Here is a 27,856-nt window from a genome sequence, read left to right as displayed (position 1 = left end):
GGAAATGACTGAACTATTTGCTAACTTCAGAGGGTTTGGATTCATCAGGATTCTATGTCTGGAGAAAGCACATGATTCTTAAAAAAACTACTCCATTTCAAAAATTTCCACTTTCTTTCATAGCACAGTATACTTTTTTTTTTTTTTTTAAAGTTGAGTTATGTTTTATTTGACGGGAGGATTGGAGCCCGGATGAGAGCCTCTCAGAACACTCTGAGGGACTGCTCTGAAGAGGCAGGGAAGGAGCTAGGATATATAGGAGCTATACAACAAAGATCAGCTAGTTGGAACAATAAAAGATTACCTGTTATCTAAAGAAAAACAGGCATCTCAAGTTAAAGAATTCAGTGCTTTTCTATGTATGGGAGGAAGCAAACATTTGGGCTCATTGAATTCATTCCTTTGACAAGCATCTAGCTGTCTAGGGCCAGTATCCTGTCCTTTATTATTCTGAGTCCCCTCAGAGTGCACCATTGTGAGTGGCTGCAGAAGCTGGGCTGCAGGCTTGTCTTCACTGGGGGGTGGCGGCAGCCACAGATGACTTGATGACTTCAGCATTCTTTGTTTACTGATATGGTTTGTAGTATTTTTCATTCACAATGCTCCCCCTTGGTCCTAAATTCAACCAATATTTTGGGAGACATTTCATGACCAATTTTGTCCCACGGTGCTAGGAAGGCTCATTCCTAGATCAGGTGGAAGATACTGTTGACATGCCACTCAACTGTTAATTTTCGGATCTGGCCCTGTTGATACTCAAAAATTCTCTGGATCATCTGTCTTACTAGTCTATTATGATCCAGGAAATGTTTGCCCCTCATTGCTCATTCCCATCCTAGAACCACACTATTACAATTATTCTATGCAGGGTTATAAATTTTATCTATTTCCTCAAGATGTTTAGCCATCATCAGTCTTCTTGGAGGCCTAGTTATACATTTGGTAATGCAGAAACAATTTTGTAAAACAGGCAAAATACAAATAATATAGTTAACAGTATTAGTAAGGTCATAAGTAAGAATTTAATTGAAAAACTTCCATTAGGTGCAGCTCAGTGTATCCCCAGGTCATCTGACTTAGTCTGTTCTGTACCAATCCTTATCTTTAAGGAAGATGTTATACAGGCATTGTTCATAAGACTCCTAGCCAAATTTCATAGTGTTATTAGCTTGGTTATCTTTAATATAGTTTAATTTTTCCAACATAAGAGAGCCTTTAAACTTAAATGTCCATACCCTGGTGTTACCTATATAAGTCCTTTCCATAATTGAAGGAGGTTATAATTCTTTGGTGGAAATCTTGCTTGTTGTCTTGATTGAGCTTGAGTGATCTTATAAGAAAATTCATATTTATGGCCAGGCTCAGAGCATTATTATTAATTGGTCAGGTGAGATCTCCCAACTTGTAATATCAATAGTGGCCTAGATAGAACTATAATTTCTCTTTTAGAATAAATTTATCTAGTTAGAGCCCTGGAGTAGGGAAACCCATCAAGGTAACACAGAAGTACAAGATATAGGTAATTGACCATAAACCTAACAAATGGATTAGTTCATAATCAAAGGTATGAGCAATTATCAAAGTGATTGGTAAACAGGCCTGGTCCAGTGTCTTGGTGAGCTGTTTATCTCCGATGTCATCTTCTTCTCATCCTGGCCTGGTAGCTTCTTCTCCATTTGAGCATTGTTTTAAGGTGAGCAATACTCTATAGACCAGTCCAGTGCAAGGGCTCTTTCTAATTGGAAATTAATCCAAAAGTCAATTTCCTTTAGCTTTCACTGTGTATGGTCTAGTTAAGAGTACCTGATAAAGGGTCCTTCCATTCAGGTTGGAGACAGTTCTTTAAGTCACGTCTGTTCCAGTATGTATAATCCCCTGGTTGCACAGTATACTTTTTCCTAATTTCTTGACAGCGGGCATCTCTCTCTCTTAGGCACTGTGCACCCAGTATTAGCTTGGTTGCTTGTTATGAGTAAAATCCAAAATCTCTCTATGTAATGTTATTTTCATTTAATATCATAATTTTATTAGTTAATTCTGCAAAGTATTTGGACATATGAAATACACAAAAGACATTATGTGCTATTGTTATTTGCCATATTTAACATCTGTGTTTAATTAAAGTGAAGTTCAAGATCAAAGTGAATCTAGGTTCTTCCTTCAGGGAACAAAGGGCAAAACTAAACTAAGGTTGAAACAAGGTTATCTACAACATAAACAATGGGGCTAGTTGATTTGGCTAAACCTATGAATATCAAAAAGCAAAATGTGCCTCTTCTGTACCAGGTGGTAGAACGGCACAGGCTGCTTGCTGTCAAAATCACATTTGTATTCATTTTTGGCCACAGCCACCACTAGTTTATCTGAGAACTCAACAACCTCCTCTGATGTTCTATGTACATATGTTAGCCTTCAGTTTTCTGATCATTTGATCAGAACATGGTGCTCATTTAATATAAAAGAAATGAAATAGAATCAAGAGTTTTTGTTTTTGTTTTTGTTTTTTTACAAAGCACCATATCATATGTCTTTTCTTTCAGTTACAATTTTCCTGTTGCCAACTCAACCTGATAATGAGACATTTGTGAGGCCCTCCCTTAGAAACTCTCATGGTAAGCAATTACTCTAGAAGTTAGCTATAATTTGTTATATAAAGTCTAGGTTAATTAGATTGGCAATGCTATAATGAGATTTTAATCAACAGAAAAATAGTGGGTCATCTTGGACCCTCCTAATTTGTTCATTATTATCCCATAGAGTTCAATGGAGCTCCAAGAAAGGAGCTCTTAAGGAGCCATACTGTGATCTGGAATTCCACATGGGTCTTGTCTACATTGGAGGACCCAATATAATGTAGTGCTCTTATTTAAACACTGTCCATACTTTGGTGAGCTTGTGAGTCTACCCAGGGAAGACAACTCTGTGAGATTCTATGGAGCCAAGAATCTAGCCTTCCCTGAGCAAATAATTCATCTGGAAGGAGCTTCTCACATACGTTCGTTAACTAGGTCTAAAATATATAGGGGAGTCACATTTTTATGCTGAGTCTGAAATCTAAACTTCTGATATAGTACCCTTCGACTATCTCGTCTTAGCTATTCAGCCTCCTCACAGTCATAACTACCTTACAACATCATCAAGAGCTCTAGACACTTGGACTCATCTCTTGTTTAGCATATGCCATTAGTTTCTTCCTCCTGTTTTCCTTCCCTACTAAGTTTGATCCTTTGGTTGATTACTTAAAAAACTTTATCATCAGCAACTATAATTTCCTTATCCCTTTTGTATTCTTGCTGCACTTGCCCTGTAAGCCTCCACCTTGGTGCAAACAATAAATAGTCCTTTTTTCACTTAATTGCTCTTTTTGAAACATCTATTTGGCCTTCCTACCTCATCCATTTATAAATATTTTAGTCTCAGAACCTCTTTTTGCTCTTAAAAATTACTGAAGATGTCAAAAAGATGTGGATGTAGGTTGTGTCTATCAATATTTACTATATTAGAAATTAAGACTGATAACTTTTACAAGTATTTTTTATTAATTTATTGAGTAACAATAAATCACTACATTTTAACATAAATATTTTATGATAAATAACTACATTTCACAAAACCAAAAAAATTAGAAGAGTGACCACTGTTTTAAATCTTTGAAAATCTCTTTAATGTCTGACTTAATAGAAGATAGCTGGATTCTCACATCTGCTTTTGTAGGCAACCAATTGTGGTATCACATATCATGTGGCCTCTGGAAAACTCCATTGTACTCTCATGAAAGAATTATGGAGAAAAAGGTAAATGATGTCTTTCTGGTATTATGAAAATAGTTTTATTTTGTGGACCCTCCAACAGGTATTGGGATCCCTAGTAGTCTCCAGACAATATTGTGGACCACTGTTTTATTGCCACCATCTAATAATTTTCTTCCAACTTCTCTAGTTGTTCCTTCTTAGTCTGCTTACCAGATTGTCCTCAGCCTTCTTGAATATTAGTATTTCCCGGAGTTCCAGTCTTTATGCTCTTTTTTTCCTTATTCCACTCCCATGATATTGGTGTCCTCAATAGGTAGATGCCTCTAAAATTTCAGTACTGGATATTTAATAATTACTAAGTACCTTGACCTGTATGTCTATATTAATCCTTAAATCTCTTCCTTCTATAGTCCATCTTGGCTAACAGCATCGCCAGCTACCCAGTCTGTAAGCCAGACAACAACTCTTGTCTTTCCTGCCACGTGTAATCAGTCACTAAGTCAAGCGTGTTTTATCTTCTAAATATTTGATTCCATCTTCTCCTTCTCCACTCTCCAAAGTTGATGCTCTCACTATCACTCATCTGGATTACTATTATAGCCTCCTAATTTGTCTTCATGACTTAAATTTCACGACCCCTATTATCCTGTCTGTCAATTGCAACTTCCATACTGCCATTAGGTGGTTTTTCTAAATGTAAATCCGAGCAAATCATTTTCTTGCCCAAATGAAAAACCATAAAAAAACTTCCCATTTGCTCCTGGGATAAATTACGAGCTCCTTACCATGACTTGAAATGCTTTCCATGATCTGCTCTTGCTACTGTCTTCATTTCCCACCACCCTCCCCATATCCTCCATTCATACTGCCTCAGGTTTTCCAATATATTTGTATTTAATAAAACATTATTTTTTTCACCTCTCTGTAAAGGGAATATTGCTAAGCTCCAAATGAATGTGTCTCACCCTGTAAGATGTCACTTAATTTTGACAGTGATAAATCAGATATTTTGCTGGTGATCCTGGCCCTCCTCACCGACTGTTCTATATGAAAATTCTGTCAAATTTCTGAAGTTTAAAATGGGTTAACCTGCCATCTGTTTCAAAGCCATTGCTCTAATTTAGTTTATTCTTATTCACTGCAGAGTAAGTATAGCTTAACGACTTATGCATGCAATGTGGGTCTAAAAATATTCATATAACATATCTATATACGTATTATATATATAATTTGGATGATTTTCTTTATGCAAAAGAATTCAAATTATTTACTTTGAAAGAGACTTCTTGAGAGATTTTTTTCCTGAATTTGCAAGATTGATTCTTGCTGTTATAAAATTTCTTAAGCATGTAAAGCTCCAAAATTACTCATGTGCTGTCCAGTCCTCTTTTACTATGCCTTCCAGTGGATCTTTATCTATTCCACAAAGCCTCATTTTAATTTCCCTACCCAGCATAGACAGTGGTGTATGGGAAGGAAGTACTTAGTAGGATGACTACCTCTCCTTGAGACAAAAAAATAATCTCTTGATGCAAGACATATGTTTAATATCCATTACTCATTCACCCAAGAAATTTTCTCTCTTTACTCCATGTCTTACATGACAGCATGCTAGAGTTCCAAGAAAAAAAGTATAGTATCTGCCTTTCATTAAAATGCCTTCATTTTCAGTAATAGGTGCTAACCATGGTTCTGAAATTAATTATATGTGACACAGTTTCTTCCTGTCGTTTTAGCATGTTTAATTTGGATTGAATTTATACTTTTGTTTATGACAGGTAAAAGTGCCACTTAACACAGTGGGGATAAAACTGATAGGACATATTACACCAAAAACGTGATGTCAGATGAAAATATAAATCTTTTTTAGAGAAGAGTTATGATAAATGCGTGGATGGCAGATTTATCATTAGACTGAAGTTATACCACCATTTTCCAGATCCATGCTTAGAGAGATTGCTAGAAAGTTGGCAGATTCATACATAGGAGGCAAAGTCAATGCTAACGCAGAAACTGTCATTATTATCATAAATGGGTCCACAAAAGTGAACTGGAAGTAGTGATAAGTATTAAACATGACACCAAAAGGATTGATAATGGTCTATGGGATAAAGTAAAATGCTTTTTAACATTTTATGCTGAGTCACTTCTTGAATGTTATAAGCTATAATGCATTTTCAAGAAAATGTATTCCAACCTAGATATGGCCTCCAGACAGAGAAACACAAAATGATTTGAAGGGTCAAAACACCAAGGAAAAGGGAAATTAGTAAAATAAAGGCAAAGTTACAGACATTTTAGACCAGACAGAAGGAAACAACAAATCCATTCAAGGATTCTTATGAAGCAGACATTCCAGCTCTGAAAAAAATGGTTCTAGATGAATTTGGAAAGAAGGGAAACAAAAGTAGTTCATGTTGGGATAAATTATATGCTCATTATGCTTACCCCAGCTCAAATTAATAATCCTACTAATAATCCTGTTCTGCTAATAACAAGCATTAATCTTATTTAGATCTTTTAAGTAATGGCCTGAGTGTTTTACATGCTTCATTTAATTAAAAAGAAAATCCATGAGGACAGTATTATCAACATTCCCATTTTATAGAGGAAGTGTATATAAATCGAGGCACAGAGGTATTAATGAAGTTACTAGTAAGTGAAAGAGAAGGTTTTTGGTAAGCATATTTATCTATATTTAGTAAACTTTGTGTGAAGGGGCATTGTGTATTTAGATTTGATGAGGAAAAAAACCCATTTCTATTCTCTCCATTAAAAAAAAAAACTAAGTTCTTGAATTTTCCAAAATCACAATTTTGGAGTTTGCCTTATTCTATTTTATTTCTTCCCTGTACTGTGAGGTGTTTGCACTTTCTTTATGAGGGAGGCAAAATAAACACACTCTGCTCATCTTATTCGATCATTTTCAGCATTTTCTTCCTCCCTTGTAATAAAAACCCCCAAAAGTAGGGCAATTTAGACTAGTATAAAGGAGGCAGAAGAAAGCACTAAAATCACGGTTACTCAATTTTGGTGCAGTGTAGACCCTTTGCCCTCTTGAAGTTTCATCCCTAAACTTTTGATCACAGAATTGGGCTCAATATTCTATCTCTTCTAATTCTGTATTAATAACCATTCTGGTCAACTGTGTACATGTGGGTTAAATAGTACGTCATGGCAAGATTTATGGACTTATTTCGTCTGTAGACTTTGGACACTACCTGCCTTCCCTGAAGGTGTTATGAATCACTACTAATTTCATGGCAAAAGAAAAGGAATGTTGATATTATTAACTGATGATACAGGGTATCAGAGCCAGAAATCCCTACTCCCCAACTCATTCAACACAACAGTCCATTTGACCTGGGGCACAATGTATTCCTGTGAGTTTCTATTGTCGGTGAATTTCTACTGCCTCTTATACAAACTGCTGACTGTGGAGAAACTTGATCAAAACATCAGCGATTACCAGAGAAGCCGAGTTTGTGCCCTTCACAACCATTGATGAAGTACCTTAACCTCGCCTTCTCTTGATGTCTTGCATATGGTCATCCGTCTTCCTGACTACTACTTCATATGGCTTATTTGTAAATTCAAGCAAATGTGCTTCTGACTGGCACTGATACATCCCTGATGCCAAAATATCAGAGATGATGAAGCATAAGGACATATTTTTTGATTCAGATGGAGAATATTACAGATTTATGGGTAAGTGATGACAATAGCCATTCCATAATATCTTCATATAATCAGTATCTTTCCATGCCTCCCTTCACCAAATTTTATGCCCTCAAAACTTATTCAAAGAAGTATTTTCTTGCTGACCCAAAAGGTATAGTGGGTAGATGTGGGGATGGGGCTGGCTGCCTGAACAACCAGTTCTGACTTGTCACGTGCCGGATTTCCACTGCTTTCCAATGACCACTTACAGAGCCATAATGCACAGAACGTCTATTGATGTCCCACTGATATCGATGTGATTTCCCCTAGTGGATTGAGGGCAGCACAGCATACAGCCATTAGTATCTAAAGGTTATGTATAATGGATAATAGAGGAAAATGAAATAGCAGAAAGGAATTTGCACGGGAAACAGAAGCAGTAAATAGTTTCAGTGAAAGATCTTACTTGGGTTATACAGCAACTGCAAAGGGGGATTGAAAAAAAAAAGATGACTCTTACAGACTCAGCAAGAGTTGAGAGTGAAATGGTTTCATATTTTGAAATATAATACATTTTTATTTCAACCACAGAAAGCCATTTAAAAATCATCTAGTATGTTACAGTTTTTATGTGACATCCTTCACCTGAATGCCTATTTATGAATTTCTACGCTACCCTTCTGAGGTGGTCAGTGATATGGCACAGATGAGGTAAGTCAAGGAAGAGATTTGAACTGATTTATCCAAAGCCACATGATGTCCAGGTCAGGACGGAACTCAGAACAAAGTTACAGTGTTTGCCATTAGGATCTCCTCATTTTGAACCCATTCAACCTACTGTGCTAGCATTTAGCCTGATATTTCTGCATTTAAAAAGTCTCACAGTAAATGATTTCAATAGATATCTCTCACCAATCCACAAATCTTGGTTGCAGTAACCATTGCAATGGATGACCTGGTAAATCTAATTTAATAAGAATAAAAATTGTCTGGTGGATTTCTTAGTAGACCAAGAAGTAAATGAGCTGCAAAGTTTACTGCCAAGCTAGAAGGGCAGCCAGGCCTGGCGCTCAAGAGTCAGCCTGCTCTGGCTTAAAGCTCAGGATCCTCACTTGTTGATGTGATCACAATTTCAATGTGATCTCCATGTGACCTCTTACCTTGGCTGTGCCTCAGTTTCCTCATCTATAAAACATATTTAATGCGAACAGCTACCCTTAGGGACTATTTGGAGGATACAGTGAGCTAATACAAGTCAAGTGCTTAGCATAATTTATTTTATTTTCAGAAAACTTTTACCAGCAGGGTTGCTATGTGCCAGGTGCTGGGATACAGCCATGAACAAAATGGCTAACTCTGAGAACCAGTGAATTTTCATAGTGAATAAAAATTATGTAGATAATGGTGGTACAAACGACAATAATAATATTTTAACATTTATAGTATACTTATTATGTTTTAGGTACTATTCCAAGTTTTTTAGTTATATTAATTCATTTAATTCTTATAACAACCCTATGTTATAGGTACTGTTTCAGGTCCATTTGACAGATGAGGAAACGGAGGCCTTAAAAAGTTAAATAATTTGCCCAGGGTAGTAACATGCCTAAGAAATGTCAGAGGTCTGAAAGTCCATGCTCATAACCATTGCCCTATATTGCCTTACTGTCATAGCAAATGTATGCCATTATTTACCATATTAAAAAGGCAGCCCTAAAATACCTGAAATATTCTACTTTCACTTACAAAATGAATATATAATCTAATTAAACAAGTCTTATACCTGAAATATTCTACTTTCACTTACAAAATGAATATATAATCTAATTAAACAAGTCTCAGGGTATATAACACAATTTTTATATGAGTGGCCATATAATAAATTTAAATAGAAACATAGGTTTGAACACAGTATAAAACTATTAAGAAAGAGTTTCTATTACCTGGATTTGTTTATTACAGAGGCGAAGTCTTGTATCCAAAATATTATCTCTCTGTATAGTAAAAGTTAATAGAAGATAACCTATAAGATGTTCTCATAATTGAACCAGAACACTTTAAAGGGCCTCTAATGTATTTAAAATTTTCAAATGACTCCTTCTTTTGAATGATTCCATATTAAAATCCTGTTTATATTACAGTACTTTTTCATCTCCCACCTCCATTCCTTCAGCATTATTTTTCATTACAGGTTATTACAAACCAAATAAACTTACACGTTAGGTTATCCTGAAATGTCTGAGATAAAAGACACGTTTTTTTATATTATAGGTTAATATTACCCACATTTAATAGAAGCATTGTTCAAATATATTCAGATTGCACGAAGAAAATATAAAAGAGATAATCATGAACATCAATTTAGCCTACAAACCTATACTGTTGATATTATCAGTGACTCCCCTACAAAATATATCTATTTACTTACCATCCTTTGTTCTATGACTCTTATAAAAAACTGCCTATGGGAACTTTCTTATTGTTCACATTTTTAATAAATCAGAATCAACAAAACTTATTTTCTATAATCATAAGAAACTCTAAACCCTTTTTAACCTATCTTTCAGAATCATATTTATTGTTATCTTCATGGGTAATTCCCCTTCAATTAGGAAATCAGGCTAAACCTGAAAAGAAGATACGGGTGACATACTTAGAAAGAATTTTTTTCCTACCATGATCTGCTATTCTTCTAGGAATAGTGCTTCCACAAAATACATGTTTCTTAAGTTAATTTACATTTTAGACTGCAGACCCACTCAAACAAGGAAATTAATGTTCAGTCAAAATAAAATGCCATCCAGAAAAATCTATACGATTTGCTATCAAGTGAGGGTGCCTTTAATCAAGATGACTCAAGAACAATATTTTTCTAAAAAGTGGAAAGTGTGCCTCACTATTATTTTTTCCTCTACCTTCCCAAACATAGTAACCATACAATTTTGTAGCCATTTACCTAGTGAAAATAAGAATATATTTTTTTTAGTCCCAGTGTAAAACTCTGTGTTCTTGGAAAGAAATTATGTGCTGGATTTTCCAATAGCTTCCAAGTAACTACTACTTTAACGAAATTGCTACGGGAAAACCCGGTAGCAGGATTATTGTTTAACTATAATTTAAGAAGCTATTGTAGATTGGTACTTATGACTTCTAATGAGAAAACCATAACAACCTTTTAATTGAAAGGAAAATGGTTAACTACAGTAATTGCAATCAATAAGACTGTGTTAGTAGTATAAATATTTCTTCTCAAAGAGCAATTCTTACTCTCCTCAGCAGTATTTAAGGTTAGGAAGTACCAAAGGGGAAAGAAAAAAAAACCCAAAACCTAATTAGAAATCCATTTGTTATTTATAATACTAAGCCTTGGTTCAAATTTGTAGGTCCCAGAGTAGAGAGAAACTCCTGTCCCCAACTCCGCCACAAGCAAAACAAGACTTTGACTAAGAAGAAGACTGAAGCGTGGAAAAAGGGCTTACCAATCACGTAGGCTAGTAACAAGGCCAAAGTCACGGTGATTGCAGTGGCGCTCAATGCCGTACACTTCCAATTGCAGCACCTGTAAGGTTTGTTGAAGGTAAAGGCAGGTCTGGAAAAGGTGCTTCGAGGAAGTGGCCTGGGAGGGGGTGAGTACACGGTATTGGACGTCAGAGGGTAGTTTTGACTGGCTGCACTGAAGATAGCCGAGGAACCAGATCCATGTTTGAACAGGAAATGCCTGCAGAAAGGAAACAAAAGTTTGGGCTATAAAAAAAACCAAAGCCAGTTGCTACAAAAATGCAAACTTCACTAATTTTATATAATCATGCTATGGCAAAACACAGGGGGACTAGGAGGAACTCAACAAAATCTTCATATACCTAACAATTAACTCTGAAGCGCCCTTGGTGGTCTCCTTTTTGTTTTCCTATTTTAGACTTTTAAGAGGAAGAAAGAGGTCTTCTGTTGCCTGACTTGCTGGCTAATGAAGTTCTCAAACTCTGAGCATTAACATTCCAAATTTGATGTTATTCACTACACTGCTCCCTTTCATTAAATGAAAATTTAAGAAGAGTTGATTCAAAAACAGAAAGAGAAGTATCATTTCGGTTATGTGAATGGCCTAGAGACCAGTATTTTATTTAGAGACTAGCTTGTATAGATATATTTTCACCCAATATTTTATTATAGAAATTGCCAACACACAGTCAAATGAAGGAATTTTATAATAAACACACATATACTCAAAAGAATATCAAGTAAAGAGATTCAGGAAATCTGGGGTAGGTCCTAAGCATGTGTATTTTAATTAAACTTCATAGGTAAGTTGGATGTGGATTTCCAGTTGAACATCACTGGCTTTAAAAATGCTAAATTCAAATTTTAAAAGATTGTCATCAAATAAACATTTTAAATGATAACACATATACCCTCATATACTTACCCAAAACATACATACACTCTCAATTAGATTCTATAGTTAATATGACTGCACTCTTTACCACCTACTTATCCATTACTCCATTCCTGTCTTAGTCCATCTTTTTTTAAGCATTTTATTTCACTTTTTAAAGCAATTCAGAGTAAGTTGCATATATCAGTGCCCTTTCCTTCACATATTTCAACCTTCATATTATTATCTAGAGTTCAACATTTTTTAACAGATTTTTAATGTAAAATTTATACATGATGAGTTTGACTTTTTTAGCTTCCACATATGTGATATCATACAGTATTTGTCTTTCTCTGTCTGACTTATTTCACTTAGCACAATATCCTCAAGGTCTATCCATGAACTCATAAAAACAAAGAGTAGAGTGGTGGTTACCTGCGGCTGAGAGATGGAGGATGGGGAGATGCTTACAAACTTGCAACTAGCAGATAAGTCTTAGATCTAATGCACAGTATTATTACAGACAATAATAATGCATATATAATAAATATCAAACTTTCTAAGGTAGTAGATCTTAATTATTCCCACCACAAAAAAGAAATGATAATTATGTGATAGAGGTATTAGCTAACACTACAAATGGTAATTGTATTGAAATATATAGATGTATCAAATCAACATGTTGTACATCTTAAACTTACACAGTTACATGTAAATATATTTCAATTTAAAAATTATACACAATGAAAAACCTAATCCCCCCAAACACACACACAGACACACAAATTACACACAATGAAACACACAAATTTTAAGTGTACATTTGCTGAGATTTGAGAAATGCAATCACCGGTGCAAAGCAAACCCCTGTCAAGATACAGAACATTTCCATCATGCCAGGAAGTGCCCTCCTGCCTTTCTAAGTAAATCCCTATCCCCAACCCCAGAGGCAACCACTATTTTGCATTTTTTTCTACCCTGCATTAGTTTTGCCTGTCCTAGAAATTCATGCTGCTATCATGTTTGAATTTCTAGAGGATAATTATTGACAGCTTATGACTACTGTAATATGGATATTTCATAAACAGTAGTGACTTATTCACATGGAAGGAGATGCCATGAAAATGTGTTTTTGTGCATACACTTTAACTTGAGTGCTAAGCGCTGTGTGTTGTGCTAAACATGCATTATCTCAGTTAGTCTTCACTCATATGAAATAGGTTGTATTATTATCTTCATGGTGTATTTAAGGAAATGGAGGCCTAAAAAGGTTAAGTAACCTGCTTAAATCCACCTAGCAAGTAAATAACAGAGCCAGAATAGGAACCCAAGTCATTCGGGCTCCAAAGTCCTCAATCTACTCTACTGTGCCACCTAGGGCAGTAAACTGCACTGCTAAACAAAACACATTCTGGTACTACATTTTAATGTAAACAACACAAGACCCCTCCACTAAGCAAAGAGCCAACATCATCTTGTACGTGTCACATATGCCCAAATGCATAAATCATTAAGAATATTTTAAGATTGATTTTTGGCTTCCATTTTTAAAGAACAGAAGCATATATGTCTAAAGGAAAAAAGAACTGTCTACATGAATGTTATTGAAAAAATATCCAAATTACAGTTTTGCTTTAGTATCATAAGGGTAAATGATACTTAAAGGGCACGGTTGCTGAGGGGAGAGTAGATTTACAAGCCTTTGTGGAGGGCAACTTGGCATCATGTATCAAGACTTTAAATATGCATATTCTTTGTCCAATAATTATGCCTATGGGAATTTATCATTAGGAAATGATGTGTATGACAATGCACATAAGGAATTGTTCAGTGCAGTGTTATTTATAACTGCAAAAAATAAACACCCAAATGCTCACTAATAGATATTTGGATAAGTAAATTATTTTATAAACACAGAATATTATACAACCATTACAAATTGCATTGTAATAGAGTATCTATTCACTAGAAAAAGTGTTTACAGATATCACCAAATTAAAGAAGGTTGGCTTCAAAACAGAATGGGCAATAGAATACAATTTTTAAAATAAAATATATATGCTCATGGAAAAATAATAATTTGTGTTACCTTTGGATAGCAGGGGTATTTTTTTTGAAGGTTTCTTTCTTGAGCTTGTATTGTTCTTGTAACTAGTATCAAAAAGATTGGGGGTGGGATGAGTGGAAAAAAAATGCAGTGACTAAGAGTAACCACATGCATAGTTGGTTCTATTTATGTGAACATGATTTATTGAGCACCTAGTAAGGCCAGGCACCAAAGTAGGCACTTTAGATGCAATACTTTGATCCTCATATATCTGTGAGGTTGATATTATTATTATAACTTACAGATGATGAAACAGAGACCAAAAGAGGCTTAGTAGAATCAAAGTGGTAAAGATAGTAGTTATCATAATAATGATAATAAGAGGTAACAGTAAGTGCTAACTCGTGCCAGGCGTTGTTCTAAATAATTCATAAAGCATTATATCATTTGATCTTCACAACAACCTCATTACAGTAAGTACCTACATTTATAAATGAGAAAAATCAGTGCACAGAGAGGTTAAGTAATTTGTTCAGGGTCCCACAGCTACAAACTGGTAAAGCTGACTTTCAAACCCAAACATCTGGCTCCAGAGCCATTGCTTTTAACCACGACATTAAAGTATACTATACCATGGTTATATAGTTTGTGGACACCTGAAGGCACTTTGAATCCAGGCCTTGTAGGGTATAGAAGAAGCCTGCTTTGGGTTGATTTTGGCATGTGGGTGATACTGGATTGAGGCCCACTTTCCCCTGGTTTCCTTTGGGACCAATGAGAAAAATGTGAGGGCGGTAGTCACAGAATCACAGAATTAGAAGAGACCTCAGAAAATCATCTAGCAGCCCAACACTTTCATTTTGCATTTAGAGAGATGGAGGTCCAGAGAACGAAAGTGAATTACCTAAAAGGAACATCAGTAGTTAATGGTATGAATGTACTTGGAATCAGGGACTTGCAAAATAGTATACTGCCATTGCCCTGTGCTACCCTACAGTCTTCACTGGGTTACCACCAGGTTCTAATCTCCTGAGTTAACTGACCCGGGCTAAATAAATACAATCTGCTCAAACAGTACTACATAATACATAATCTTTTTTTCTATATGTCACATATTCTCATAGTAAGTTTTAAAGACCGTCTTAACAATTTGAGTGAATGGGAAACCATCAGAAAGAAGCTAGTCTTTAGTCATTAAGAATGTAAAGGAGTTATTGCTGCTTCTAAAGGCACTGAATGTACCCTAGAATGGAGAAGCCATATCTAGTAGAAATCAGAATAAACATATTTTATTGAAAAAGTGACTCATTGCATTGTGTTCCTTCCATTTGACTGTACTCCCTCTGTAGTCCCTGAAATAATCACCTCCATGTCATAAGGAGGTGGATTTCTTCTTTAATGTCTGGTTAGCTCTCCCAGCCTATGTTTTCCCTTTGGCCATCTAATTTACTAGTGAGCGAGAAGTGTAGCAGTTTACAGACAGAAGGGTGGAGAAGCCTCCCCATCTCCCCCACCAAGGCTCTGTGGTTCTCTGGAGGTGATAAAATGTCACTTAAGGTATAACTGATCCTATACAGCAACACTCTGATATGATCCTACAGGATAAAACAGAAACCGAGCCGTATGTGGCTCTTTTATTCAATGTTGGGAGATAAAATCTTCGATCCTTTACATATTTATGAAGGAGAACAATTGGATTTTTGAGACAATGTAAGTGGCCTCATATGTTGGATATTGATTTGGTTTGGTATATCATTAAGAGGTAGAAGAAAGACAAAGAAAGACAGAGAACTGTTGGCTATTATGACGGCAATTACAAGCAATAATCAATATCCCTGAGCACTGTAATTTCATCCTGATATACACCAAAGGATTTCCAAATGCAGTTTCATAAGTAAAATATTACAGTATAATGAATAAATTCAACAGTCGCAGCAGAGCAACATTTAAACTAATTCATATTTGAGTGGAATCCAAATCACAGTCCTCAGTGAGGGTAGACAATAAAATGAGTTCATATACTAAGGTCCCTGTTTTCTTATTAACAAGCTGAGATTAAGATTCTCTGCTGAAAGTGATCTATACTTTGATGTGCATCATGAAAAACAGCAATGCAAATGCTATGTATTGTCAAAGGCTTTGCAGTCCATTGTTGGAAAGCGAAACTACTGCCTAAATGTGTTTTCATAGTCCCTGAAAAAAGTAGGAGCATAAAGACAAATGCGCAGTGCTAGACTTCAGCTATGTGCCCATAAAATCAGATCATCTGTCTAAGCACATTGCTTTTCCCAGGGGACCCGAGGATATACTAAAATGTTGCTATCAATTTCATACAATTGGGTTTTTTCCACAGAGGAAATGATAAAAATGCAGTTCAAGAGTTTATGTGTAAGTAGTACTCTCCTTTGCATCTGTTTTAATATTCAGGTTCAAATTTAAAAAGGAAAAGCAAGATACTTCCAAAAGAAAATGGGCATATAAGAAAATTGAAAAAAAAAAAAAAAAAACCTTCAAGACTGATGAGACCCAGTGGTGGTAAATGGGAATATAATAAATGCTCCTGTAAGGATTTTAAAATCATCTATAAAAAAGGGGAAAATGTACTCTCTCCTTTTAAACCCCTCATACTACATAATTCTGAGGGTATCTGTTGGCACTAAATAATGTGATTTAATATGGCACTTAAAATTCTATAGGAAAAAGACAGAAATCTACAGCTTTCTAACAACAGATGCATAAATAACCAATGAATTTTTTCTTTTACATGTTGTAAACATACTTACGAGATGAATTTCTAATCCTTCATTCCCTTAGCTACAAGCATGAGACTCATTTTTACGCCCAGAGGAAGACATTCAACTTACTTCCAGTGAGAAGCTGAGGTTGATTTAAAAAAAAATAAAAAAGAAGACTACAATGAAAAGGCCTTGAGTCAAGTTATGAGGGCTAAATCACACTCAGATAGGATAGTGGAATTTAAATATTTATTCTTTTAAAAAAATTATTAAACACATTTTTATTGAGATAAGAAACACAAAATTTACCATCCTACATCACTTTTACGTGTATAGCTCAGTAGTGTTAAGTATGTTCACATTATTGTGAAACAGATCTCCAGAACTTCATCTCGCAAATCAGAAACTCTATACCCACTAAACAACAACTCCTCTTCCTCCCCTCTTCCTCAGCCCCTGGGGGTAACCACCATTCTATTTCCTGTTCTACGAATTTGCCTACTTTAGATATATAAGTGGAATTATACAGTATTTGTCTTTTTGTGACTGGTTTATTTCACTTAACATAAATGTCCTCAAGGTTTTTCCATGTTGTAGCCTGTGATAGGATTTCCTTCCTTTTCAAGGCTGATTAATATTCCATTGTATGTATATACCATATTTTGTTTAGCCATTCATCTGTTGATGGTCATTTGGATTGTTTCCACTTCTTGGCTACTGTGAATAATGCTGTTATGAACATAGGTGTACAACTATCTCTTTGAGATCCTGCTTTCACTTCTTTTGAGTGTATACCCAGAAGTGGGATTGCTGGATCATTTGGGAGCTCTATTTTTATTTCTTTGCGGAACCTCCATACTGTTTTCCATAGTGGCTGTATCATTTTACAATCCGACCAACAGTGCAAAGGGTTCCATTTTTCCACATCCCTGCTAACACTATTTCTTGTCTTTTTGATGATAGCCATCCTAATGGGTGTGAGGTGACAGCTCACTGTGGTTTTGATTTGCATTTCTCTGATAGTAAGTGATGCTGAGCAGCTTTTTATATGCTTGTTGGCTGTTTTTTATATCCTCTTTGGAGAAATGTCTATTCATAGGTATTTATTCTTATGCCTCCAAAAGCATGAGAAAATAAAAGAAAATGCCATGATGGGTCAGCCCCATTTTCTTCTCTGACAAGAATATCTAGTGTCACTTTGTGGAAAAGCGTGGTTACTGACTGGCAAAATATCAACTTCAACATCTTCTAGTTTTTTCATAATAGCATATTTGTGACAGTCCTTCTTAGGATAAATACTTTTAAAATGAGTATTTATCCAAACTCTTTTTGAGCCTAAATGGTATTATCAGCTTGGACAACCTCCTGGAGTAACAAATTGTATTTTTTTTATTAACAGCTACACAAAGGAAGATTTCCTTTTATTTATTCTAGGATCCTTTCTTCCAAATTTTAAGCCACTCCTGTCCCTATGTCCCATCCAAACCATATATACCAAGTGTTCATAAAAAGTCTACACTCTCTCCATGTTGTTCATAATTTTTAGGAGTTTTTTAAAAAATAGTTTCAGGGTATCTATCTAAACCTTAATTTTTCTAGGCTTAAGCCTTAGTTCTATTTAGATGGCAATATTCTATGGTCTAAATTGGTATTCTTGTGATTTTCCAAGTTGGGTAGTTAGTAGCTAATGAGAGAGCACTTTTAAAAGTATTTTTTGTGGCTATTATTCCCTTTTCTCTTTTAATCAGAAATAATATCTGCCCTACCTCCTCAACTGCCTCTGGACTGTGTATTCCTTGAGGGTAGGGACCAAATCTTAATTTTTAGGTTCACTGTTTCATATTTGAAAGTACTCAATGAATATATATTGATTTGCATGATGTTTCTGCTTCTTCTAAAAGGCTCTTGATTCCCTGTGCAAAATGAATGAGGCTTGGGGACTCTAAAATAACTGTTTTACATGTGAGCAAATATCTCTTAGTTTACTGAATGTAAAAGGACAATTATAAGCTTTCATTTTCACATAATCTAAAAGAAACAAATATATCAAAGAAATAGTTGATTCACACTTCATCTCCTTTCGTGAGACATTTGGGTAATGAAAGAATTATTGTTAATAAAATACTAATAACTAGAAATAGTTGCTGTTGATGATAATGGTGACAGCAACGACCATTTACTGAAGTCTACTATGTGCTAGGCACTCTACTAAAATAATTTGTGGGGTTTTTTCTCACTGAATACCCACAATAACCCTATAAGATAGATGATACTATCCATATGTCATAGTTGAGGAGGCTGAGGTTCAGCAATTAAGTTTAAGTAAATTTCCCATGGTCACACTACTGGTAAGTGATGGAGCTGGGAATCTACCTCGGTTTTGTTGATTACTAGAATGTAAGCTACATGAGAGTAGAAAGGTGTGTCTTATTTACTGCTGTATCCCTAGCATCTAGAATGGTGCCCAACAAACAGTAGGTGCTCAATAAATATTTTTAAATTCATTCATGAAAAATGAAACCCATTTACTTAACCACTGTGCACATACTAACTCACGACATCCCTGATATGATTCCTAATGTTAATCATTAAGGTAATAAAATCGTCTTGAATCACATGAGCATCTGGCAGGTCTCTTTTCAAAATGAATATATATATTCATTTTGAATATAAGCTTATTATTCCACTGAATATGTTTTTAATGGAAATATTTATTGCAACTCTTAATTACAGAAATGACATAATGATATGAGGATACATATTACAAAAGTGAACTGTCATGTCTCCCTGTTTAGAATACATCAGAACATTATTCATGTAATGGTGTAACAGACTTTTCTATATAAATTAAACATTTCTGCAACAAGACATTTAGAGATAAGTTGGAGCCAGTAAGCCTGGCACACACACACACAACATATATATACACTAGAGAAAGAAAATATTACAGATTTTATGACGTTTCACCAAGATGCTTTAGTAGACTCCAAAATAAATGAAAATAAACAACTATCCTCCACTTTATAATAATGCCCTTTCAAGTCACCCTCTCTCTCATTCTCTTTCTCTAAGATAAAGCCATGCTATGTAAATGTAATTTAAATTTAAAAATTGATATTAAAAAAATCCTACATGAGTTAAAGGGTAAATATCAAATTAATATTTTCTATTAATGTAAATGTTCCTGTATTAAAGGTCTCAGGCCAATATATAAAAATTATTTACTTAGATTAGTAAGCTTACCATTTTTTCATTCTCTTTATATTTAACAATAGTGTAGGTCCTGAGATATGGTGTGGAAGCCATAATCCTTTCAAACTAGAAACAATTTGGAAAGCTATTGATGGGTAAGACTTTCAATCCTCCTATATGATTTTATACATCTTCTTTATGGAGGTATAACGAAATGCCACCCCATAATGTTCAAGAGTTCATTTCCCAACAGGAACCACTGTAAACAGGAACAAACATGGAATCCAGGCAAAATTTATAAGCATACATTTAAAATTAAACCAGATCCCAAATTTTCTAGAATTGAAAAAAAAAACATTCATTTTGCAAAGAGATTCAATTATATTTCCCTCTGCAAAAGCTAAAAGTCTGCTTTGAATTTTACTCACAAGAGCAACCTGCTGATTTTATAGACTTGGTCTTTACTGGGTACTTGGCTTATTTATTTATTTTTCTTTTTAGAAGAGTGGGTAGTGAGCAGAGTATTATATACTTTGATTACCTTTTTATTCATCCTCATTTCCCACAGATACATATTATCCTCATTTATTTTATGAGCCAGTTGACATGGTATACTTTTCTGTATCATTTGCTTTTATTGAATTGTAATCTATATTAGCAAGGACATTTTCTTTAAAGAAAGAGTGTTTCAACTAATTACAAAGGAGTATAATAAAGACAGAACCTAAGAGTTTCCCACTAGGCTCTTCAGGTTGGAAATCTAGAGTATCATTCTAATGCAATTTTTGAAGGATGTTGATCAACATTTGCTTTCATTTCTCTGAAAGTGTTACTCAAACATGTATATTAAAGGCAATAATGTTTTATAACGTCACAAAATAACATAAGAAATACCACTCAAATCAGTTCTCTAACCTGTCCAGCATAACATTTCTCTAAGGGACAAACTGGCAAAGGGCATGGTGGTCCTCTGAAGTATCAGCCTCAAAATCAAAGATGTGGCCTGGGGCAGAAACTGTGCTCCTCACCAACATTCATGTGCTCCTTTTCTCCTGGGGATGCAGATAGACTACATTTCCCAGTCCCATTTCCATTAGGTATGGTCATGTGACTGAGTTCTGGCTAATTAAATGTGAAGTGTGAGCAGAAGTAGTGATTGACATCTCCAGTCTTCAGCTCTAAAAACTTCCAATTCATGATCCTCAATCTTCTTCCCCATTCACTGGTTAAAGGAGAGCAGATTCAAATATGGAAGGAGTCTAGTCCATTCACCCCATGGAATGTCATAAAGTCATAACAGATATTAAGAATTTTTAACCACATAAGCATATTAGATATGTTGATCTTTGTCTCTCTGTACAGAGCCCTGGACAGAGAATCCTGATCCATGGCCTTCCCAAACCCAATCCCCACTGCTTGCAGTCATGGTAAATTGGACCAGAATTTGGATATCCAACCTCAGAGAATCAATCATATTCTTTCTCCTGCTCCTCCTCTCTCTCTGTCTCTCTCTATCTCTGTCTCAGAAATCTAGACACAGAAACTAGTCAGGTAGGGAAGTCAAGATGCAAGGTCATTTTGAGCCAGACAGAGCTGGAATTACACCATAATAAGGGAACAGATAAAAGAAAAAAAAGCCCACTTTGAATGAAGCCTGAGAATCGAGCATATGTGTGGAGAGAAGCAGAGATGAGACATCATGTGGCTCCAGAAAAAAAGAGAACAATGGAGAGAGTTCCATCTCTCATCAGGCCTGGCTCTACTCACTACCCTTTCCTTTCCCCGTGAGATTATTCTATATCGTTTTTAAAAACCTTCTTTATATTTGATTTGGTTTTAAAGTACTTCTGTTCCCATTAACCAGGTAATTTCTAAGACAATAAGCAATTTTCCATGTTGGGGAAAAAACCCCAGCATTCATATATACAGCACAACCACCACTATGTGCTGTCTCCTCCAACACAAAAACAAAAACATTCATATTTACAAATCCCTACTCTACAGAGATCTGACCCTGAAGAAAATGTATGGAAATCTTAATAGTAACTATCTTTCGGTGACAGAATTCGTAGATTTTTTTTTTCCTGATTTCCTGTGTTTTCCCTATTTTTGAAATGAAAGTCTACTCCTTCTGTAAGATCCTTCATGGCCTGGCCTCCGCAGGCCTCTCTGTCTCACCACTCCAATTGCCTCCCATGCCATCTAAGCTCTGGCCAACCTAGGTCATGTGCAATTTCTCAAATGTGCCATTTTTTTAGGCTTCTGTGTCCTTAGGTAAGATTTTTAGAAAGAATAATTTTATCAGAAGAGCTAAGAAATGCCTGAGAGTAGTGTAGATATAAAGACAGGAAAGAGAGAATAAAGGAAATACAGGAAGATTGAAGAGTGTAGGGGAAGAGAAAGGAATAGAATAAGAAAGGAAATCTTATAGACAGGTGGATGATAGATGGATAGACAGATATGGTTATATAAGCAAAGGTAGGGGATCATTTGTTAGTTGCTTTGGGGGTCACTCTGGCTTCCCATGCTGTATAGGCTGTCTAGAGCTGATCTATTAGTCAACAATGATACACTCAATTTTTCTAGCTTTTTGCATTTCCAGAAAACAAGCCAATTAAGTATATGTACAAACTGGTATGCATTCAATGTGTCAAAAATATATTCCTCTTGCTTCAGATTCTCACATAGAAATGCAGGATATGAGAATTTAATTGGGGATAAAATTATATAAGGAGTTGCCATGATATTAAAAGGAAACCAATTGGCAGGGGGCAGAAAACTTACAACTAAATGGATTTAGTTTAGTGGTTGTTTTAGTCCATCTGTGCTGCTATTACAAAATACCATAGATAAGGTGGCTTATAAACCACAGAAATATGTTTCTCACAGTTTCAGAGGCTGGAAGTCCCAGATCAGGGAGCCAGCCTCTTGTGGGTTGCAGACTGCCAGCTTCTTGCTGTGTCCTCACGTGGTGGAAGGGGGTAGGGAGGAATCCGAGCTCTCCTTTATAAAAGCACTAGTCCCATTCAGGAGAGCTCCACCCTCAGGACCTAATCACCTCCCCAAACCCCACCTAATGCCATTGCCTTGGGCATTAGGTTCTCAACACGTGAATTTGGGAAAGATACAAATATTCAATTTATAGCAGTGGTTTCCACCCCAAATTATGTTATAGACTGGTGAATTATTATCTGGATCCTTCAACAAAGGCTTCCAAAGAAAGGAATAGGAAGAGGAAAGACGGGAAGGGAAAAAGAAATTGCCAGAGTCTGAAGAGGAGTGTGTAAAGTGAGCAGGTCAGGAAACATAGATCTTGTCTCACAAAGAATCTAAAACAGTGTTTATCAACTGGGGACAATTGGGCCCACGGGGGATGTTTGGCAGTGCCTGGGGACATTTTTGGTTGTCACAACTGAGGAGGGGGTGCTACTTGCATTTAGTGGGTAGAGGCCAAGGACACTGCTGAACAGCCTGTAATGCGCAGGACAACCCACATAACAATGAGTTACCTAGGCTGAAACATCGACAGGGGCAGGTTGAGAAACCTTGGTCTAAAACTACTCCTCCGATTGGAACATGCAGTTTTGAAGTATTGCACAACCCTATGGGAGGGAATCTGTCATTCTTTAAAAACTTCCAGAAAAAGACTGTCTTGCCAGGCACTCATGATCCTATCTTCCTCCCCAGGCTCATAGCTGTTCCTCCCTTGAGATCATCTGCACTTGGGATTGTTCTATTATCCGAATACTCTGAACCCTAGGGCCAGAGAGCATACACAAGTCACCCATAATTACCTCAAACATCTACCCGTGCTGACCAAACAAGAAAATCTTTATAAAATATGGAGAATAAGAAACATTTTCTACTTTCAATTTTTAAAATTGCTTTTCAAATTGTACCTCTCATGAACCTGTCATGAGGCATAAATACAAAACCTGAATTACTGATTAAAACATGCAGAATATATAATAATCACAGCAACTGAAACAACATTAACTCCCATCAGGTTAGGCTACCTAAGAAACAGTCAGATTCAGCTTTGTGTCATGCTCCAAACTCAGTGACTATAATCCCACTTGAGACAGGAGAATTTGTGGAAATGGACCTTAATTCCACAGAAATGTTCTCTCCCTGGTTCCCTGCCATGTAGATTTGAGAGCATGAAGGAGAAACTCATTGGTTCACTTTAATTATTCAGAGACAACACAGGTAAGATCAACACACAAGAGAAGATCAACTTCAAGAGTATAGTGATTTCATATACTTCTTCAACCTCTAAATATGTATCTCCATTTGGCAAATATAAACTTGAATCTATTTTCTCTCCGCATCATTGTCAATACTCAGAAAAAAAAATCATCATGAATTTAGAGGATGCAACATAGAGGTGGCTGGTTGGAACTTAAACTCAAACCAGATTGTATTTTTACCTTTGAATCAGAAACACAAAATGAAGTTATATTTATTTCACAATTAGACAGAGAATGACAATATGAAAGAAAACATTGAAACTACTGCAGCTTCACAATGACCCAAGGCAAAATAAATTTCTATATAAGGTGTTGCATGTTGAATCTTGCCTCTATGAAGGCTTTTGTTCTTAAATTCATTTGTTCAACAAAGTTTTATTGAGCACCTATTGTGTATCAGGCAAAACGTAATCCTAAACTAATCTCATGCTGGACTAAGATAGCCTTCTTAACTACACCTGCCTGCCATTATCTCTACCCTCTGAATACAGGGATTTATAGTGTCTTCCTCATTTCTTCTTGGCTATTGGAAATTCTGAAAGGAATCATGATTGCTCAACTTAAGTTTATCCAACTTGTTTGGGGACCTCACCTAGAATTAGTAATCTTGCAATTAATTAATTAGAATCCAATTAACTGGAAAGGTCAATAGAATAGGATGCTTTCAATAGAGGGGCAAGTGACAAGAAGGCAAGCCATAGAATAACAGAGTAAAGCCAGAAACGACCTCAAAGATCATTTAGCTTTATTCTCTCATCTGACTTTTGAGTAAAAGGAGGTTGAGAGGAAGAAAGAGACATTATTAAGGTCACACAATTATTTAGTGGCAGAATTGGAGCCAGACTCAAGATTTTTCACTCTAAATCCAATGTTTTTTCAACTACTCACAAGAGGCCATCCAAAATTTGCAAAAGATATCCCGGGACCACTAGACATTATGTTCCCTCTATAGCATCTTCTATACCTAGCGTGCTGTACAATCAAAAATCATGTTCAAAATGACAACCCTCACTTACTATAAGATGTTCAATTATAAAAGATTAATTATGATCATTTGGATTAAAATGGAGAGTAGATTCATATTTAAGAATGATTTTCAACAAGAATGGTAATTTAAAAAAAGTTCTATTTAACCTTAAGCTACCATCAAATCCAATTAACCAGAACCCCCAGTTTTCTGGGCATTTAGGCTCATCAAGATTTTAATATAAAGAGAATAAAACTTAGATTATGTCTCTAGGGAGGGAAATTTAACTGAACTATAAATATTCACTGAAAGACAAAAAGGGATGACTTGGGGTTCTTTATGTTCCAGAGAAAAATTGTTATAGTACAAAGAACATTGGATTGGTTGCACAGATACTTGCATTGTAGCTCCAAACCTTGCACAAAACTGCCATATGAACACATTAGTAAAATTTCCCAAGACACAGTTTCTTTATCTTTAAACTGGGCATAATTTCAATTATGTCAGCATTCCAGAGTTGTTTAGAGTTTAAGATGAGATAAATGAGTGGAAGGACTTTGGACAATAGAAAATTATATACACATACTTACATATGGAAATATGTCTACATGCGCACACACACATGCACATATATACAATATATCACCTAAAATCTGAGTCTTTTGAATATGACAAATAAGGAAAATATTTAGCTATAAGTGTATCTACTAAAAAAGCGACATTCTGTATGGTAAGTGACAAAATTGGAAAGATCTGACTGTCATAGACAAAAAAACCTCTTAATTGAAAGGTTGAATGGTGGGGGAAATGGCAGATTGCAAAGATTTTATACCAAAAGAAAATCAATTTACTTCAGAAGCTAGTATAATACCACAAAAGGAAAGAATCAATGGTATCTGTGTTTTTATGTTATATACGATATTCTGGTATTTCAACTGGAAATAGTCATAAGTTAGCATTTATGTTGCCAATAGAAGCCTTGTGCATATTATGTCATTATTAAGTATCTTCATCTGTAACAGGGTAAGCCAGATGGAGACCAGAAGTCTAAATTACAATGGGTTGGCCAATGATAGCTGCTTCTCCTTGGAAATATGACTTATATTTGAGAGTCAACTTTAAATAAGCGTGGTGTAATACCTCCCTCTAGTATGAGATTAGCAAAGACAAACACTTTGCATCTAAGGGAGGTATTATTCCCCAAAGGCAGTGTCATTATCAGTTGTATGCCCTTGTTGAGACTTGATAACCCAGGAAGCCTGTCCCACTGTGTGGGATCATGCTGTTTTCTTCAGCATTATGTGACCATCTCTGCAAGTTTCCATATTCTTTACCATTTAGGAGACTTGATCTCTAACTTGGTCTGTATGTTTCTTTCTGTCAACCACATCACCATCCTGGTGACTACTGAATACCTCCTTATTAAATATAATTCCTCCCCTTTTCTTTTTCTTCCGTCCAATTCAGATAAATGTTTTGCTCAAATTCAGCTTCCTCTCAATCAATTCCATGTCAAAAGAGTAGTCTACTTTCTATTTCCATTTTCTTACCTCCTACAAATTCTTCAAACCCATTGCAGCCTTGCTACAATCTCATCACGGTACTGAAATAAGCTGCTTAAAATTTAAGAAGTCTGTAATTGACAGAATCAGCGGTCTTTTCTCATCCACATCCTATTTGACTCCTCTGAGGCATTTGAAAATCATGATCATTATCTTCTTGAAATTTTCTTCTCTCTTGTTTGTTCTCTTCTATGGTTATTCCTCAGTCACCCATGCTGGCTTTTTTGCCTTCATGGACTCCAAAAATGTATGTGTTTCCATGATTTGGTTTACAGTCTTCTTTTTCCACTAAACTCTCTGTCTAAGTTTTTCAGTATTTCCTTCATCATTCATGGAAATTCAAATATTATGTCTGCCTATGAAATTCCCAATCATCCATGCCTATCATGAGCTCTGGAATAGTGGGTTTGAACTGGCTCCATTACATATTAACTGGTGACCTTCTGGTACATTGTTCAATTCCTCTAAACCTCAATTTTAAAAACTATAAATTGGAATAAATGTGATAACAGCTTGGCATGATATTTGGCACACAGTAAGCATTCAAGAAGTGGTAGGAGAAAAACTTTTTCTCTTTTTCTTCCTTTCCTGGGACCCAGATCCATATTTTTAACTATTTATTAGATATTGGACATTAGTAACTGGATGCTTCACATACCTGGTTCCAAAATAAAACTCACTGTCTGCTTCTACCAACTACTGTTTCTGATTTCAGAAATCTACTCCATCTGTTACTCTGTCCATATACCGTACAAAAATTTTGTTGAATAATATAAGCCAAGCACTGAGGAGTCAAAGTAAAAAAAGACATAGTCCTTAACTCAAGTTGCAACAGGGAATAAAGACAAGTAAATAAAATGTTTGGAGTGCAAATATATAATGGATTAAGGTCTTCATAGACATATGGACAGGATGCTATGAGACCAAAGATAAGGGGGGAATTCTATGAAAGTTGCTGTGGGGAAGTGAAAGCAGGAAAGGAAGACTTCTAAGAGATGCCGTTGACTCCTCTCCCCCTTCTCCCTTGTTACATCTAGCCAGACCACAATTCCTGCAGTATTACTAGCCTCAATATAATTAACATTTTAGGGTAAAGGCTGCCTTCTCCAGTAGAATGTAAGCTCCATAAAGGCAGAGATGTTGTCTATTTTGTTCTCTGTTGTAGTCCCTGCAACTAGAATACTGGCTGGTACATAGTGGGCACTCAGTAAGTATTTGCCAAAATTTGTTAAAACTTATCTCTGCTAGAATTAATTCATTATAGTGTTTATAATGAACTGTTTTTCATTTAAAATATTCATCTCACACACATTCTTATA

The 27,856-nt window shown here is 35.6% G+C and overlaps 1 protein-coding gene across 4 annotated transcripts in view; it reads right to left on the bottom strand.

Moving 5' to 3' along the window:
• Positions 1-27,856, bottom strand: part of TENM1 (teneurin transmembrane protein 1) — a 701,438-nt gene that overhangs the window by 280,606 nt on the left and 392,976 nt on the right. For all 4 annotated transcript variants that reach the window (XM_031445499.2, XM_064482772.1, XM_064482770.1 and 1 more), the window contains one exon: positions 10,892-11,130. In XM_031445499.2, the coding sequence (XP_031301359.1) occupies positions 10,892-11,130 (239 nt within the window). The remainder of the gene's footprint in view (positions 1-10,891; positions 11,131-27,856) is intronic.

The sequence above is a fragment of the Camelus dromedarius genome, chromosome X, assembly GCF_036321535.1.
Source record: "Camelus dromedarius isolate mCamDro1 chromosome X, mCamDro1.pat, whole genome shotgun sequence".
In the NCBI taxonomy this organism is placed as follows: Eukaryota; Metazoa; Chordata; class Mammalia; order Artiodactyla; family Camelidae; genus Camelus; species Camelus dromedarius.
The sequence above is the reverse complement of the archived record's forward strand: the minus strand, read 5'-3'. Positions and strand labels throughout refer to the sequence as shown.